The sequence below is a fragment of the Nipponia nippon genome, unplaced genomic scaffold (genome assembly GCF_047370975.1).
Source record: "Nipponia nippon isolate SJK-2023a ecotype South Korea unplaced genomic scaffold, ASM4737097v1 scaffold_1, whole genome shotgun sequence".
NCBI classification, from domain to species: Eukaryota; Metazoa; Chordata; class Aves; order Pelecaniformes; family Threskiornithidae; genus Nipponia; species Nipponia nippon.
The window spans coordinates 105,204,936-105,220,175 of record NW_028262290.1 but is presented as its reverse complement, the minus strand read 5'-3'; the positions used below and the strand labels follow the sequence as shown (position 1 = coordinate 105,220,175).

Genomic DNA, 15,240 nt, shown 5'->3' with positions numbered 1-15,240 from the left:
CCCAGTAACAAATATGTATATGCTAAGACTGCAGTGTAACCACTGAAATCTTTTTTTTAAAAATGTAGCACTTTTTTAAAAGAACTGACCATGAATTTAGACAACAGTATTTACTGTCAGATTCCTAATGCCTTTGACATGAGTTACTGTTCATCAGCTGCTCTGTATGCCCCTGTGTAGATACCTCTCTAACTAGTGAGCTAATTTAGAATAGTTCACTCCTCAAAAAACTCGATTAACTTTCAGTCACTGTGGATACAAAAATGTAACTGGAGCACACTAATACAGCAGCAGACAGAAATAAGGTAACTTGCTCATTTATCATTGCTCTAAATCAACATCGAGAGAACTGCTTTGACAATGGTAAGTAATAAACACTGCAATGAAACCAGTTAGAGACACTGAAAAAAAACATACATATTTATCTATTCTAAACACCAAAACATTCAGTTTTAAGAAATGAGCATAAAATCAGACAAGCAAACAGACAAGCTTATAATGGATTTTTTTTTTGTTTAAAAGCTCAAAATATCTGAACAATTGAGCATTACTCCTCTCCTACAAGTGCAATGCATGGCAAACGTTTTAGTCAAAATAGCGTGACAAATATAGTGCTGGTGGAGTTCATCAAAATGGTAACATAATGGTGAATTTATTTTTGCAAACCGAGTTTTTCAGTTGACACAGCGATTGTGTCACTTAAACTGTTTTTTGCTTTCTGACAGATGTTTGCACTGTGTGTATTTTGAAAGCACTGGTGTAAAACAGCATTCACTTGGAAACAAGCCTTTGAATCTTGCAATAACATATTCATTCCTTTGTAACCAAGAGACAATTTTATTAGGGAATAAAAGGATGTTTCATTCTTCATTAAATCTCCTTACTATGAAAGGTTTGAGTTTTCAAATAAACAGTTGTTGCAGAAAGAATCTGTCAATGAAAATACACTGCATGAAAGCAAACATATCAATGCACTACTGTTTCTAGGCCACTTTAAAAACTATTTTTTAACAAATCTAATACGGAATATTTTCTCTCTCTCGTTTCTTTCTTTTCTCTGTCTAATCCAGAGATTCTTAATTCATGTTTAATATAAAACAATAATAACTTAAGGACAAGAGGGAATGACCTGAAGTTGCAACAGGGGAGGTTTAGATTGGATATCAGGAAAAATTTCTTCACTGGAAGGTTTGTCAAGGATTGGAACAGCCTGCCCAGGGAAATGGTTGAGTCACCATCCCAGGAGGTATTTAAAAGATGTGCAGGTGTAGTGCTTAGGGACATGGTTTAGTAGTGGATGCGGTAGTGTTAGGTTAATGGTTGGACTCAATGATCTTAAGGGTCTTTTCCAACCTAAATGATTCTATGATTCTATTCCATGATTGAAAAAGTCTTTTGCTATTTTTGACATAAAAGCTTGCTTTTTATAACAGCCAACTTCTAAAGTCTATCAGCATTTAAAGAACAGGCTTTTACAACTCTACATGAATTTTGACACATCACTGGATTCTTTTGGAGTAACATCATCTTGAATTTTTCAACATAATGTGACTTCCCTCTTGCTGACCAAGGCCACACACATACAAACAGAATAAACTGATGAAAGTACTACACAGATACTACAAAAATTCAGTTTTGAAGTTTTTCTCTGTTGGAGAAAAGCCATGTTTCTTCTAGGAACCAAAGCCTTCTGGGAAACCTTTTTTTTTTAGGACAACAAAGCAGAGAAAAATTTACTGTAAGCTATGGACAAGCTTCCATCTCTCCATAAAGGACTCTGGCCTTAGACTGTCAAAGTATAATCCTCTACTGTTAGAGCAAATGAGGTACTTATGATTTTTTGTTCATACTCTTTGTAACAAGCTGAGACTCAAACAGGCAACAATGCAGTCACCCAGTTCTTTGGGTATATCATTCCCCTTCTCTGTCCTCACTATCAACTGTAGTGGCAACAGTTTAACGTATATAAAAATGTGGAGGAAGAACAGCTAGATAAGAAATTACAAATGCTGATTTGTAGTATATGTTCTGCTAGCTGAGACCCTGACCCAATGAAAGTGCGAAACTGTTCTCATCAACTTCAGCAGAACTGCTCACTTGCATACCTTTTTGGGGTAGTTTTAGGGTTTGGGTTTTTTTTTCCACTGCTATACATGTGCCTCTTGAGCAGACTGAAGGGGTCTTTGAAACATGAGAAACAAAAGATAGTTTAAAAATGAGCTCTCTAGATCTACAACCTGGCTGTGGTTTGCCAGGTTATCTTGCAAATTTGCAGAAACATATTTGGAGCAAACAGCATCAAACTTTCTTTTTACCAAGCCAGCCAATGTCCAAAGTACTCATTAGAATATAAAGAAATAAATAGAACAAAACTAAAACTAAACCAAAAAAACCCACAGATCCAGACTTTGCAAAAGAAACTGACTGCAATCCCACTTAGAGAGAGGGCAGTCTAAACAAGACTTACCATGTATCAGATTTTTGTAATACAAACAGGTATTTAGCGAGATTTAACTGGACTGAGACTATAAGCTTATTTCACAAATACCAAAACACTGCCGTCACATGGGAAAGGCCACTGAGAAGAGGTGAATTTGAACCAGTAAAGCTTTACATACAGGTCACCTTCAAACTATTACTATCTTGTGCCTTACAAGCTACCAGCGCCTGATGAAAGTGAAGCCAAGGGCAGTAAGCTTAAAACACTACTGAAAATCTTGCTCTTGCTTGCAAAGCTGTGAAGGTGGGCCAAAGAGGCTTTACATGAGCGACTTCTGGTTTATAATGGTATATGTGGACCTACAAGTGGTCTTCCTGCAGGACAGAAGATTTATCTCAAAAGACTGGTCCTACACATACCAAGTAATTATCTCCATGTTTGGATTTGAGCATTCGGGTTACATCTTGCAGGTTGTGGAGGTAAGTTTCCTCAGAACAGCTAGCAGGGAAGGATACAGCGATGATCCTCTCTGTGATGTAAGTGAGGTCTAGTTCATAGCCTTCCTCCATAATGTGATCAAAGTCTGCACTTCTGTGAAGAAATTAGATGTGGCAGTTCAGCACAAAGCAGCCGAGAACAAACATAGCGTATTAATGAGAAGAAACTGCAACTTAGACTCATACAGTCAAGCATCTGATGTTTCCAATATTTTCATTAGAATTCATTAATGCCTACAGAGCTCAAATTATTCAGTTCAGTGCACAAATGGAGTTAGCCAAACATCAGAGTTCTTCACATCAAAACTATAGCGAAAAAAATCTCTTCAACCAATAATGTAGAAAAGCAGTAAAATGAATACAGGCAACTTTGTCAAACACTAGTGCAACAAATTTGGGAGTTAAATAGAAAACATATAGGTACTTATGTCTGCACAAATCTCTTTCTGTAGAATTCTGCAAAGGCTTTACAAATTGGTAGATTCACCAGTGATCTGTAACGGATTGCAGATAGATACCATTTTGAAATCTGCTCTAAGTAACACCGAAGTGAATCCAAAACTAGTCCCCAAACTGCAATAGACACCACTGTTTAACTTCTTCTTTTCCAGGTTAAGGGCACAACCAGGCACCTTATCTTGTCCTTCTTAATAGAATAATCAGAAGATTCCAGTCATTAAGTTAAAAGTAAGCTCACAGTAAATATGCCCAGTTGTTTTCTCAGACAGGGACTGTAAAAATGGTCCATGCTTAGCAGGACATGTCTTACTGAAGACTGAACTCACAGAAATCACAACCACAAACAACAAAACCTAAACCCACCACAGCATTATGTGACACTACTATGCAAAATATGAAAGAAATACTTGCCGTGATCCTTTGTCACAACTGAAAGAGGAGTTCTTCGAAGCACTGCTGGAATTCTGGAACAAAGAAAGTAGAGCAGTCAATCTGGTACCTTCCTTGCTGCCACTGATGTCCGTGTTCCTGCCTTTTTTCCTCATTTACTGTGTTCATACTGTGGAAAACTATACCAACAATAGGATAAGAGACTATCATTGCCTTATGTTTTGACTACAAACACTGTGGTTATGGCCAGGTTATGTCCAGCTCTTCATACAGACTCACTACTACCTCTTCCAACTCACTACAGCCAGAAAAGGCCTGGTTGTCTTTTATGCTCTTCTTGGTAACTATGTTAAGATTAGAGGAAACATTCAAAGGACTCCTTATAAGATGGAGCTTGAATTTCTGTATAAACCTGCAAAACTAAGTTCCTCTCAAATGATTCTCTTATGACAATATTGAAAAATATACTCAATTTATTCCAGTATCAGAGTCCTGGGAGTTTGAATAGAAGCCTGAGCTGCAATCGTTTTGCTTTATGAGAATTTAGTGTGTCTTTTGTAGTTCCATTTGTTCAGTAATAGTAACCGCACATTAAAAAGTGTTAAAATGTTCTCCCCCATGAACCTTAGTCAGAGAATTTTTCTCACCTAATTTTAGCTGTCTTGGAATTAAGCTCCAGTGTGATAGCCACCCAAGCTGTCTGTATGTAATGGAGAGAAAGAGAGACATCTAGAGGGGACAGTATCCCTTCCTTTAAGAATAGGTTTTTAGAAAAGACAGCTATTACTATACTAACATTAAATAAAAATAAATAAAATATTTACTTTACATTTAGACATATCTTTTTATACAGAAAATCAGAAGTTCAATTTAATATCATGCATCAGTAACTCCATAAGAGAAAGAGTATTCACTTGTCTTCCTGCCCTGAATTTATACTTACTATACAGGAAACTGCACAGAAAAGCTTATTTAGATGAAGGGTAAGGGCTGGAAAGCTGATAAACCCTATCTTGGCTACACACATGACAAATATTCCCAAACCAAATAAATTGTGTTCGAATGGAAGAGGCCTTAGAACTTCCATACAGGATGCTGTGTATCAAAATCTGGGAACAGCTAGGACACATACAAGCGTGCAAGTGGAACATTTTCTTCCAAAATTTCTGGAAATGAGCTGTTCTGGCAAATTATAAAGCACACCTGATGGCATAAGGTGCACCTCACCTAAGTGCTTGGTCCCAGTTCCACTAGTTCCTGTCTTACTTAGAGAAGAGAAAATGAGGAAACTTTATGGTATTTTCAGCTTCTTTTTACTCAGTCCTTTCTTAAGATTTTAAAGGCTGTAGGTGCCAAAGGTGCCAAAACAAGTAAATAACTAATAACTGAAATTCAAGACAAACCTTTTAGTATGGTTTGGTTTTATAACTAGAAAGCAATTAGCAGAACATGCCTCTCCCTCCACTTCCTTGGTTTCTGTTGGTCACACATACGTATCCATTGCTTAAGAAGTACTTCCACCATTTTTTAATAAATTTTATGACTAAACCTCCATGTAACCTGAATAATCAGTCACTTAGTGGCTTCCTCTGGTAAGAAAATAAGTGGTAAAATCATTCTCTATTGTACACTGTTGCAGCATATAAACTAGCATATAACCTAGTAGTATGCAGCATATAAGCGTATGAATAATAACATAATGCAAACCACTAGCAGAAAAAAACCCTGTGAGATCTATATTTACTATATGCATGCCGTGTCACCTACTGAAATGCACAGTACTTTCCTGCTCTTTGTACAAAAATGAATAATCCTGACAACTTCCACAATTCAATAGCTGGTACAACTTAAAACTTAAATTACCAGTGCTGTTTGAAAAGAAATTTTGTTCAAGGACCTATAATACAGTTTAAAACTCTAGCTGATTGGTTGCACATATAAAAATATAAATGTATCCGTTTAAAAGGACTCTTATTCTGAAATCTCATCTGGGTATCACATTTCATTGCATGGTCTCAAATACTCTTCAGTCTGTCATTATGGGTATGCTTTTATACAAATTCTGGACAGCTCCCAAAATAAATGGAACCCTACCATCTTCAACAGGTACTTTGATCCAGACCCTGAAACTTCCCCTTGCCTATCTATGGTGCACCAAACTACTAAGTTTTACTTAACCCTTCATACAGTCAGGATCACCTTGTACATTATATGTTGCCTACAGTCAATGACTTGCTGGCAAATAGAGAAACAGACAAGGACACACCTCCGTTTTTCTGCATGTCCTCTAAATTATAGTCACTTCCTCCTCTCTTCCATGGCTTAATTACCTTGTAGCTAGCTAGCTATGCATTCTTTTCTCTTCAGTTTTTCTTTTTACTATTTGTTTTGTTTACTAATTACCAATGACTACACCACTAACTTCTCCCCTCACAGCTAAAATATTTAACAAAATCCAACAAAAATATAATGCATGACTTACTACAGAGGCAAAATCGTTACTGAAAAAGCTTTTTAAAGGTTTTATGAAACACATAGCATATATGCACACACCCCTAAAACATGTTCTCAAACACATGAAGAAGCTGTTACAGCATGTCTCACAACAGGCAATCTGTAAACGTGACCTGTATCTTACCATGCTTCTGACTGAATTCAGGTTGAATAGTCAATTAAAACCAATCTTGTACTTCTGTGATTGCCTCTCTTTTTTTTTCCCCCAGCATTTCTCTATGGTTTCAGGGTCATTTCACTGATAAGAAGGGATTCTTCATTCTGGACCAAGTCATACACACCTACCATCAGAATACAAGTTTCACCAAGTACAGGATTCAACAGCACAGGGCAGACTATCCATAAAGGCAAATCATCTCCATTCAGACTGGTAATCCTTGGGGTTTTCATGCCCCTGAGCTGGGAGATGGAGATAGGATGCAGAATGAAGCCCCAGTTGTCGAAGAGGTGGAAGTCACTGACCTGCTCCTCCACCTGAATGCCCACAAGTCCATGGGGCCAGATGGGATCCACCCGAGGATACTGAGGGAGCTGGCAGAGGAGCTGGCCAAGCCACTCTCCATCATTTATCAGCAGTCCTGGTCAACCCGGGAGGTCCCAGATGACTGGAAGTTAGCTAATGTGACACCCATCTACAAGAAGGGTCGGAAGGAGGATCTGGGGAACTACAGGCCTGTCAGCCTGACCTCGGTGCCGGGGAAGGTCATGGAGCAGATCATCTTGAGTGCCATTACGCGGGATGTGTGGGACAACTGAGGGATTGGGCCCAGCCAGCATGGGTTTATGAAAGGGAGATCCTGTTTCACTAACCTGATCTCCTTCTATGACAAGGTGGCCCACTGTGTGGATGAGGGGAAGGCTGTGGATGTTGTCTACCTGAACTTTAGTAAGGCCTTTGACACAGTCTCCCACAGCATTCTCCTGGAGAAGCTGGCTGCTCACGGCTTGGATAAATGCACTCTGCGCTGGATTAAAAACTGGCTGGACGGCTGAGCCCAGAGAGTGGTGGTTAACGGAGTCAAATCCAGTTGGTGGCCAGTCACAAGTGGTGTTCCCCAGGGCTCAATGTTGGGGCCGGTCCTCTTCAAATTCTTCACTGATGATCTGGATGAGGGGATTGAGTGCACCCTCAGTAAGTTTGCAGATGACACCAAGTTGGGCGGGAGTGTTGATCTGCTGGAGGGTAGTAAGGCCCTACAGAGGGACCTGGACAGGCTGGACCGATGGGCCGGGACCAACTGTATGAGGTTCAACAAGGCTAAGTGCTGGGTCCTGCACTTGGGTCACACCAACCCCATGCAATGCTACAGGCTGGGGGAGGAGTGGCTGGAGAGCTGCCTGGCGGAAAAGGACCTGGGGGTATTGGTTGACGGCTGGCTGAATATGAGCCGGCAGTGTGCTCAGGTGGCCAAGAGGGCCAACGGCATCCTGGCTTCTATCAGGAATAGTGTGGCCAGCAGGACCAGGGAAGTGATCATTCCCCTGTACTCCGCACTGGTGAGGCTGCACCTCAAGTACTGTGTTCAGTTTTGGGCCCCTCACTACAAGAAGGACATCGAGGTGCTGGAGCGTGTCCAAAGAAGGGCAACGAAGCTGATGAAGGGTCTAGAGCACAAGTCTTATGAGGAGCGGCTGAGGGAGCTGGGGTTGTTTAGTTTGGAGAAGAGGAGGCTGAGGGGAGACCTTATTGCTCTGTACAACTCCCTGAAAGGAGGTTGTAGCAAGGTGGGGGTTGGTCTCTTCTCCCTAGTAACAAGCCATAGGATGAGAGGAAACGGCCTTAAGCTGCGCCAGGGGAAGTTTAGGTTGGATACTGGGAAAAACTTCTTCACTGAAAGGGTAGTCAGGCATTGGAACAGGCTGCCCAGGGAAGTGGTTGAATCTCCATCCCTGGAGGTATTTAAAAGAAGGGTGCTCGAGGACACGGTTTAGTGGTGGACTTAGCAGTGACAGGTTAACAGTTGGACTTGATGATCTTAAGGGTCTTTTCCAATCTTAATGATTCTATGGTTCTAAGTAAAAAAACCCCACTATTTCCTGCCTTGCTGCACACTGGAGGGATAATGGCAAAACATACCTTAATGATTCTATGATTCTATGCAACGCTTTCCTTTGACATCCTCCTTACTGCTTCTTTTACCATCTTTGGCTCCTGAATCTAGTCCTGGGCACATTGCAGAGCTTGCTATCCCGACTTTCTCAAATGGCAAAACATTGGCGTATCTCTTCCAACATAGCAAATGCCATCTGGCATCTCCCAGGATGGACAATTACACAAAAAATCTTGCAAAAATTTTCGTTTCCTGTCAACCAACAACAGCAGAAAAGATGAAGGGGAATGAAAAATAATGGCTCAAAATGGTGTGTTTAACCACACCTGGCTAAAAATTTAGAGTTGTAACTAGGATAGATCCAGGGGAACTAGCACTTGATTTGTTGCCAGTAGGACAGACCACCCTGAGATTATTCTTCCTTGAGCTTCTCCCTACGATTCTTGTTCCCCTGCTTCCCTGGGACTGCCTCGCAATGCAGACAGTATTACCACCCATTTGAGAAGCAGAGTTTTGAAAAAAGAAAACACCTCCCGTTTACCTATTCATTGAGTTTTAAGGAATTTTTATATCCCAAACAAACACATCGATCCCAAACAATAACACATAAAAGTTATCCCTATGCAAACAAGTGCAAAGAGCCTTTTGGTCAGACAAGTTTAGCTGCAGTTGTTGCATGAAAGCCAGCAGGGGGAAGCAATTGCTTCTCAAAAGACAACTGTCTTCTTTCCAGCCACAGAATGACACTAACGAGCAAATTCATTGCATCCAAGGCACTGCATCATTACCCTTTTCCAGTGAAAGCTCAAGCCATGCAACTCTTTCCTTTGACATCCTCCTTACTGCTGCTTTTACCATCTTTGGCTCCTGAATCTAGTCCTGGGCACATTGCAGAGCTTGCTGTCCCAACTTTCTCAAAAATGCAGTCCTCAGACGAGACCATCCAAGAGTCCAGTACAGCCTAGGCATGATACAGAAGCTAAGAAACGGGCCCATATTTAATTCTACATCATTTTCACCAGGTCACAACAATCACTAGAACGTAAGTTTCCCAGCACAGCCCACTGTCAACGGAAGCATAGGAAGTGGGCAAGACAGCAATTAAAGCACAGGTTGGACAAAACAGGCTTTTGAGATCAGTCCTGTTTATTCACCCTCCTCTAACACCAAAGAGGGTGAACCTGCTTATGGATTACCTGATCTGCCTCAAATAGCAAGCTTGTGCCCGTCCCAGGCAGCAGGCTCCATCTCATACCTTTACAACCTCTCTTCCAGTTTCTCCACAGCTTCACAGCAAAAACATGACACAGGTATAGTACAGGCCATCTCACACAGTGTGGCACTGAGGTGGCATTGAGATACCTTCTACGCTAGTCCAGAAACAGAAGGAGTATGAAATAAACTCTCTGCTAAGCCTGCATCCCCTCGTCTATGACGAAAGGCTGCCTCTCAAGGGAAGAAACTGGGACAGCAAGTAAAAAATAATGCCTGTAAAAAAAAAAAAAAAAAGAAAGAAAATAAACCATATCTCTAAAAAAAATCATGTGTCTCAGCAAGATGATCATCCTCAACCTTTCCAAGAACTGAATAAGGGAACTTAGGTACAGCTAGTAGGCTCACACACTTCATAGGCTAAAGTCCTCTGTAGTAGAGCTTCAGAGAGCAGAAAGATCATGGAAGGGACAAAGCGTGAAGGGCAATCAGTTTTGCCACAGATAAATTCATTTGCATTTTGTCAGTACACTGATTTACTATCCTTTATATGACAGCTCTGGAAAAAATACCAAAAACCCAATATGTAAACTGCTAGTGTCCAATACCAAAGTAAAACTAAATGTGGGCCACACATGGGCTTAGAAATACCAGGTGGGATAACGACTTAACCCTTTTGAGACTAGAATCAAACGCAGGCTGAGGAAGCCAAATGAAAAATCATTCAGTAGCCTTTTCCAAGGCCCTGTTCCTGGCACTGAACTATAATAATACAATATCTGCATAAAAGCAATCTCAGCAGAATATAAGAACTACTGGTTTCAAGGACCACGTTCTTTTTAACAGCTGAGACAGATGTACATCAACTACATGCTCCTCCGAGGAACAGCACTACTGAAAACTCACGGCTCCAGGATCTGACATGCATTCACACAACTCCTCTATTTCTCTCCTCGGCTCCTTCTTGAATGGGAGCATTAACAAGTGTAAGGATCAATGAGAAGAAACTACAATTATCTGAAATGTAAATCCATGAGTAAGCTGTGACTTAAAGGTTTCAGGGCATATTTTGAAAGAATGACATGGATCTATTTGGGATATAAATATTTTATCTGTGCCTATTTTTAGTGTTGATACAAGCATCGGAAAACTCGACTAGCTTACCTGTCATAAAATTACATGCATTTTACACAGCTTTTAATTAGCTCATGAAACTTTAAAAAAGCCACAAAGAAGAATGTGAACAGAGAGACTGCTCAGCGGGAGACGTAAATGCATTTTAACCAAATTTGTGATGGTATTTTCATTCCCCAAGCCATAGATAGGAATCAGAAAAAATTCTGTAACCTATTCTAAGGCATAGTGTAACAGTTCTATATACTCCAGGGTACTGCAGAAAAGACAGGACAATGAACTACACTGATCATTGAACTGCTCCACCATGATAATTCCTACTGACACAGTAGTTGCTTTTAGAAGCTACAGTGAAACACATTTGGATGTCTTGGATGAGAACCAAAATTTGCATAATCTTTTGACCTCTGGCTTTAGAATGCTTCCTAATGTGGAAAACAAAGATTCATGCCTTGTGAATACAAATGTGTCTATGTTACTTTGTATCTATTCCTGCAGTAAATATTAAAAAAATAATAAAAAAATCTTTTTTGGAGTTGAGTCTCTGCAGAGAGATTCATAGTTATTTCTACTGCAGAGTGCTATTTGTTTGGCTGTGCATTTTATTTTTGTTCTGTATACTGTATTTTGTAAAAATAATGATCTGTCGCCCTGTGTAGTATAACAGCAAGAGTCCAGACAGATGTGCCCCTTGCAAGTAGCAGTGTCTGCAGAAGTTATAAATCCCAGCTTGCTGTCTCCCTGCCAAAAACTACCCTGACTCTTAGCTGCTGGCAAAGCTGCTCCCACAATTCTTGCCTATTACGCTTCAGCCAAGACAGGCCAGGCTCCCCTAAACAAGTTAACTGTAGGGCTTTGTAATCCAGCTCGTCTTTATCAAAGTTTGTGGGGCACTTGGATATGGAGTTCCATCTACCAATCTGCCAGGGCAAGAAGGAACTAACTGGGGCAGGAAGATCATCTTCCAGCTCACCTAGGTTCAGAAAAGCAGCCCTGCTCACAGCCTGAAAGTTCCTGGTACCAGTTGGGTCTTCTATCCATCCTTTTCTCTTCTTTTAAAAAATTGAAATTCATAACAGAGAGAAGGCACAAAGCAAATTTTTGCAACTAAGGGCTCTTTAGGAGGGAATACTGAATGCATGTAAAGCCCCTATTCAAGTGAGAATGAGGCACAATTCATGTTTTACTTCATATACAACTTTACAGACATACATATTCACATTTAGAAAGCCATACTGTTTCTCAAGCTTTAGTTCTACAGTGTCTCAAGACTGGAAGTTCACACCGAGCTTCATGAGGCTACCACCTAGCCCTAGTGCTGTGTAACACTGTCACACACAGAACAGGAACACACCTGCCTGGGTGAGTCAGAGTTGTGTTAACACTCGAATGACTGTTCTCCACTGCAAACCTATGGGGAAACTTATTATGGCTGTATTTAAGTACTACCATGTTAAGTGTTAGGTAAGGAGTTCACCTCAACTGACTAAAATAATACATGCGTGCCAGCTCCGGTTGTAGCCTAGTTTCATAATTACTCCAGAGCTTTGAAACAGCTTCCTGAATGAATACTATCCACACGCAATGAGATTAAGCACAACACACACAGCAGAGCATAAAGGTTTCTGCATTAATTCACACCTACCACATTATGAGGCTTTGTAGAAGTCCTGTACAGCATGACTCAGTAGCACCTAATGCAAAGTTCCTCTATGTATGTGCTCTACTTCCTAACTCTGTAAAAAGATACAGTGATGTCCACAGTGGAAAGAAAAAATGTGGTGGCAGAGGGAAAGACTTCAGAAATAGGTCTCTGAGTTTCTCTCTGACCTATTTAAGATGCAAGAGATCAAAACTGAAGCAAACTTTCATCACAAATTTAGCACCCTACTAACTAACAGAAAATTATGTGCACGCAATTCTTGGAAAGAAAGTGACAGAATCACTTCTGCCAGCCTTTAGTTGAAACAAGAAGCCTCATTTATTTGTTTTTAATATGTTAATATTTAGAATAAAATAAGATTCCAGTCCACAGGGGCATGAGGAAACCCTCTAAATGTAAGAAAATGCACTTCTGACTTCCTGAGTAAGAAAGTGTTATCCATGCGTCAGAGCTATCCAAAACATTAGATTCAAGCTAACAAAATTTTGCTTCTGACACTATCTAGAATTCAAGCCAAACTCTCTTTGTTGATGTTTACACAGCTTCCCTATAAAGCAGTAAGGACTGACACTAGAAATATTCCATTAGCAGTCACATTGCTAGGAAAAAGCAAGAGAGCTTTTCTTTCCTGGACCAGATGCCATGGAACAAGATGCAAAGGAGACAGAGGAAGGGAGAAGAAATCCCAGATCGGAAAAAAAAGGGTCAGGCAGGTTAAAGTAGTCTCTTGCAAATCAGTTAATACACCAAAAGGAGAACAAGCGTGGCACAAATTTAGAAGGAAGTGAAGGCAGGAAGACAAGGAACGCACCTCCCGTTAGCACTACACAGATGGGATGTGTGCTGCAGTCATGGGTCACAGAACCAGAGCTGCAAAAGCCTCATCCAGGCAATGGCTGCATCTAGCCCCACTGTGAATCTCCCGGCCTTGCAGCTTTACACCTCCTCTTTTTTCCAAAAAGGAATAGCTCTTCCTACCTCTGTGTTTCAGTTGGGAACTTTCTTCTATTTCCCAGTGACCCCCTGCCCCTCACCCTTTGCTCCTGGGATATACTGGTCCATGGAAAGTAACTACCAAAAATTTCAGGAAACTTGCTAATGGTTAAATAACAACCAATGCAAACTACAACAGGACAAAAGGCGCAGCTGAAAAAGCATTGCTTGCCATTAAGGCTGCATGCAAAATGGCTGTGCATGAGCTACACGTACAGAAAAAAAAACCCAAAACATATGACCTTGGCTTGTATAATAAGCAACTAGTACAAACAGAAAACCCTCTGAAGCATTCAGATGTAACACAATGAAGCTAAAAACGTCCAACTAACAATAGAAAATGATCTGCAATTATTTTCCTCACAATGTACCTCATTATTTTGCTCAATACACTAGAAGCAGCTGTCAAAACCAATTATTCATATGCAGATAACGAAGACGTTTGCTCTATTCTGATTTTTTTATTTTAGTTAATTTGTCTAGTTAAGGAAGAGAAGAGTGAAGGGAGAAACAATCTTGTCACTAGACATTATAGCTGGTTTCAATATCAAATGTATTCTAGCAACTTAGAAATAATTATAATTTTACTGAAACAGTGTGGATAATAGCATGGATCCAACCACAGAGATGACCTCAGTTGTACAAAAACATTTATTGCCACCCCAAGTAAACAAACTATACTGCTCATACAAAAGCAACCCCTGTGAAGGTCTCCTGCCTATATGCGCAGTCAAGGATCAGAACTCTTCATACCCTGCACAGAGTAGCACCAGCAGAAGCCTGCAGCACTGAACCATGGACGACATCGCAAAACAAATGCAATGCGCACAAGACTAACACTGTGAAAGAGATGCTCATTTATTGCAATAGAGAGCTGCTCTTGAATTGAACAATGAATTGGTGAAGACCATATGCATCCTGCAAGTCCTTCCCTCTGCCCCTTTTTAAATGTTAACTTCATCTTTACAGCAGTGCATCAAATACCTGCATCACAGTTGCCTACTAACAGATAGTTAATTATAGGCATCTCCCATGATTTATTTAGATATCAAAGAAACTTGGCATCTCTGATAAAAGGCAACTGCAAAGGACTTCAAAAAATCTTTTCTTCTTTGTCTTATTTCACAGAAATTGTGCTAAAAGTGTCCTGATAGCACTTAGGAGTATTCAAATGTGCAATACTTCCCATTTGCAGAAATTTCTACATCACTTAGAAGACTGGGTTCTATTGCACTTCAATAAATGTATTTAATACTACTTGTACCAGTAGTACTACAGCAGCAATAATAATAAAGGGCTGGGAAGGGGCATTTAATTTGTTTTGTAAATAACATGGCACAGTAACTTGAATAAATAAAGACTGAAAGATGAGCTCTATATTCACCACAACACAAGAACTAATATTCTTCCTGCTGAAAAAAAAAAAACAACTTCTTGAATTTCTGAACTCCTCTGAATACAATCAGTCTATGAAGATTTTAATACTTCTCCCCTGCTTGATTTAGAAATAAGGAACACAGAACAGCCACAAACAGGAGAATAAATCAGGTCAAGTAAAGGAAAAAGAAATAAATAAAATGGAATTACTTACAGTTCTGGTTACATGATTTTTAATGGCCTCAGAGTTATTAGCCTGCAAAGGAGAAAAGTTAACAAAACTGACTTTAATTTTCCAGAGAGTTTAACTGTATTCTAAGAAATCCCCTCCTAACATATACACACAACAAATAAAATAAATCATTCAGAAGTACACATACCTTCTACAGTATTAATAACCAAACTATCTTTCAAACAGATGCTGAAATCAAATTGATTTTACATTATCATCCTGTGTATTCAGATCTTGTAAGCCAGCACTCAGCTACTGAGGGTGCTTATCCCAAGTTA

The 15,240-nt window shown here is 40.0% G+C and overlaps 1 protein-coding gene across 9 annotated transcripts in view; it reads right to left on the bottom strand.

The window, feature by feature from the left end:
• TNS3 (tensin 3) overlaps positions 1-15,240 on the bottom strand; it is a 236,062-nt gene that overhangs the window by 116,290 nt on the left and 104,532 nt on the right. For all 9 annotated transcript variants that reach the window (XM_087766109.1, XM_087766116.1, XM_087766131.1 and 6 more), the window contains 3 exons: positions 14,945-14,986; positions 3,808-3,860; positions 2,860-3,031 (listed from right to left, as the gene is read on the bottom strand). In XM_087766109.1, the coding sequence (XP_087622235.1) occupies positions 2,860-3,031; positions 3,808-3,860; positions 14,945-14,986 (267 nt within the window). The remainder of the gene's footprint in view (positions 1-2,859; positions 3,032-3,807; positions 3,861-14,944; positions 14,987-15,240) is intronic.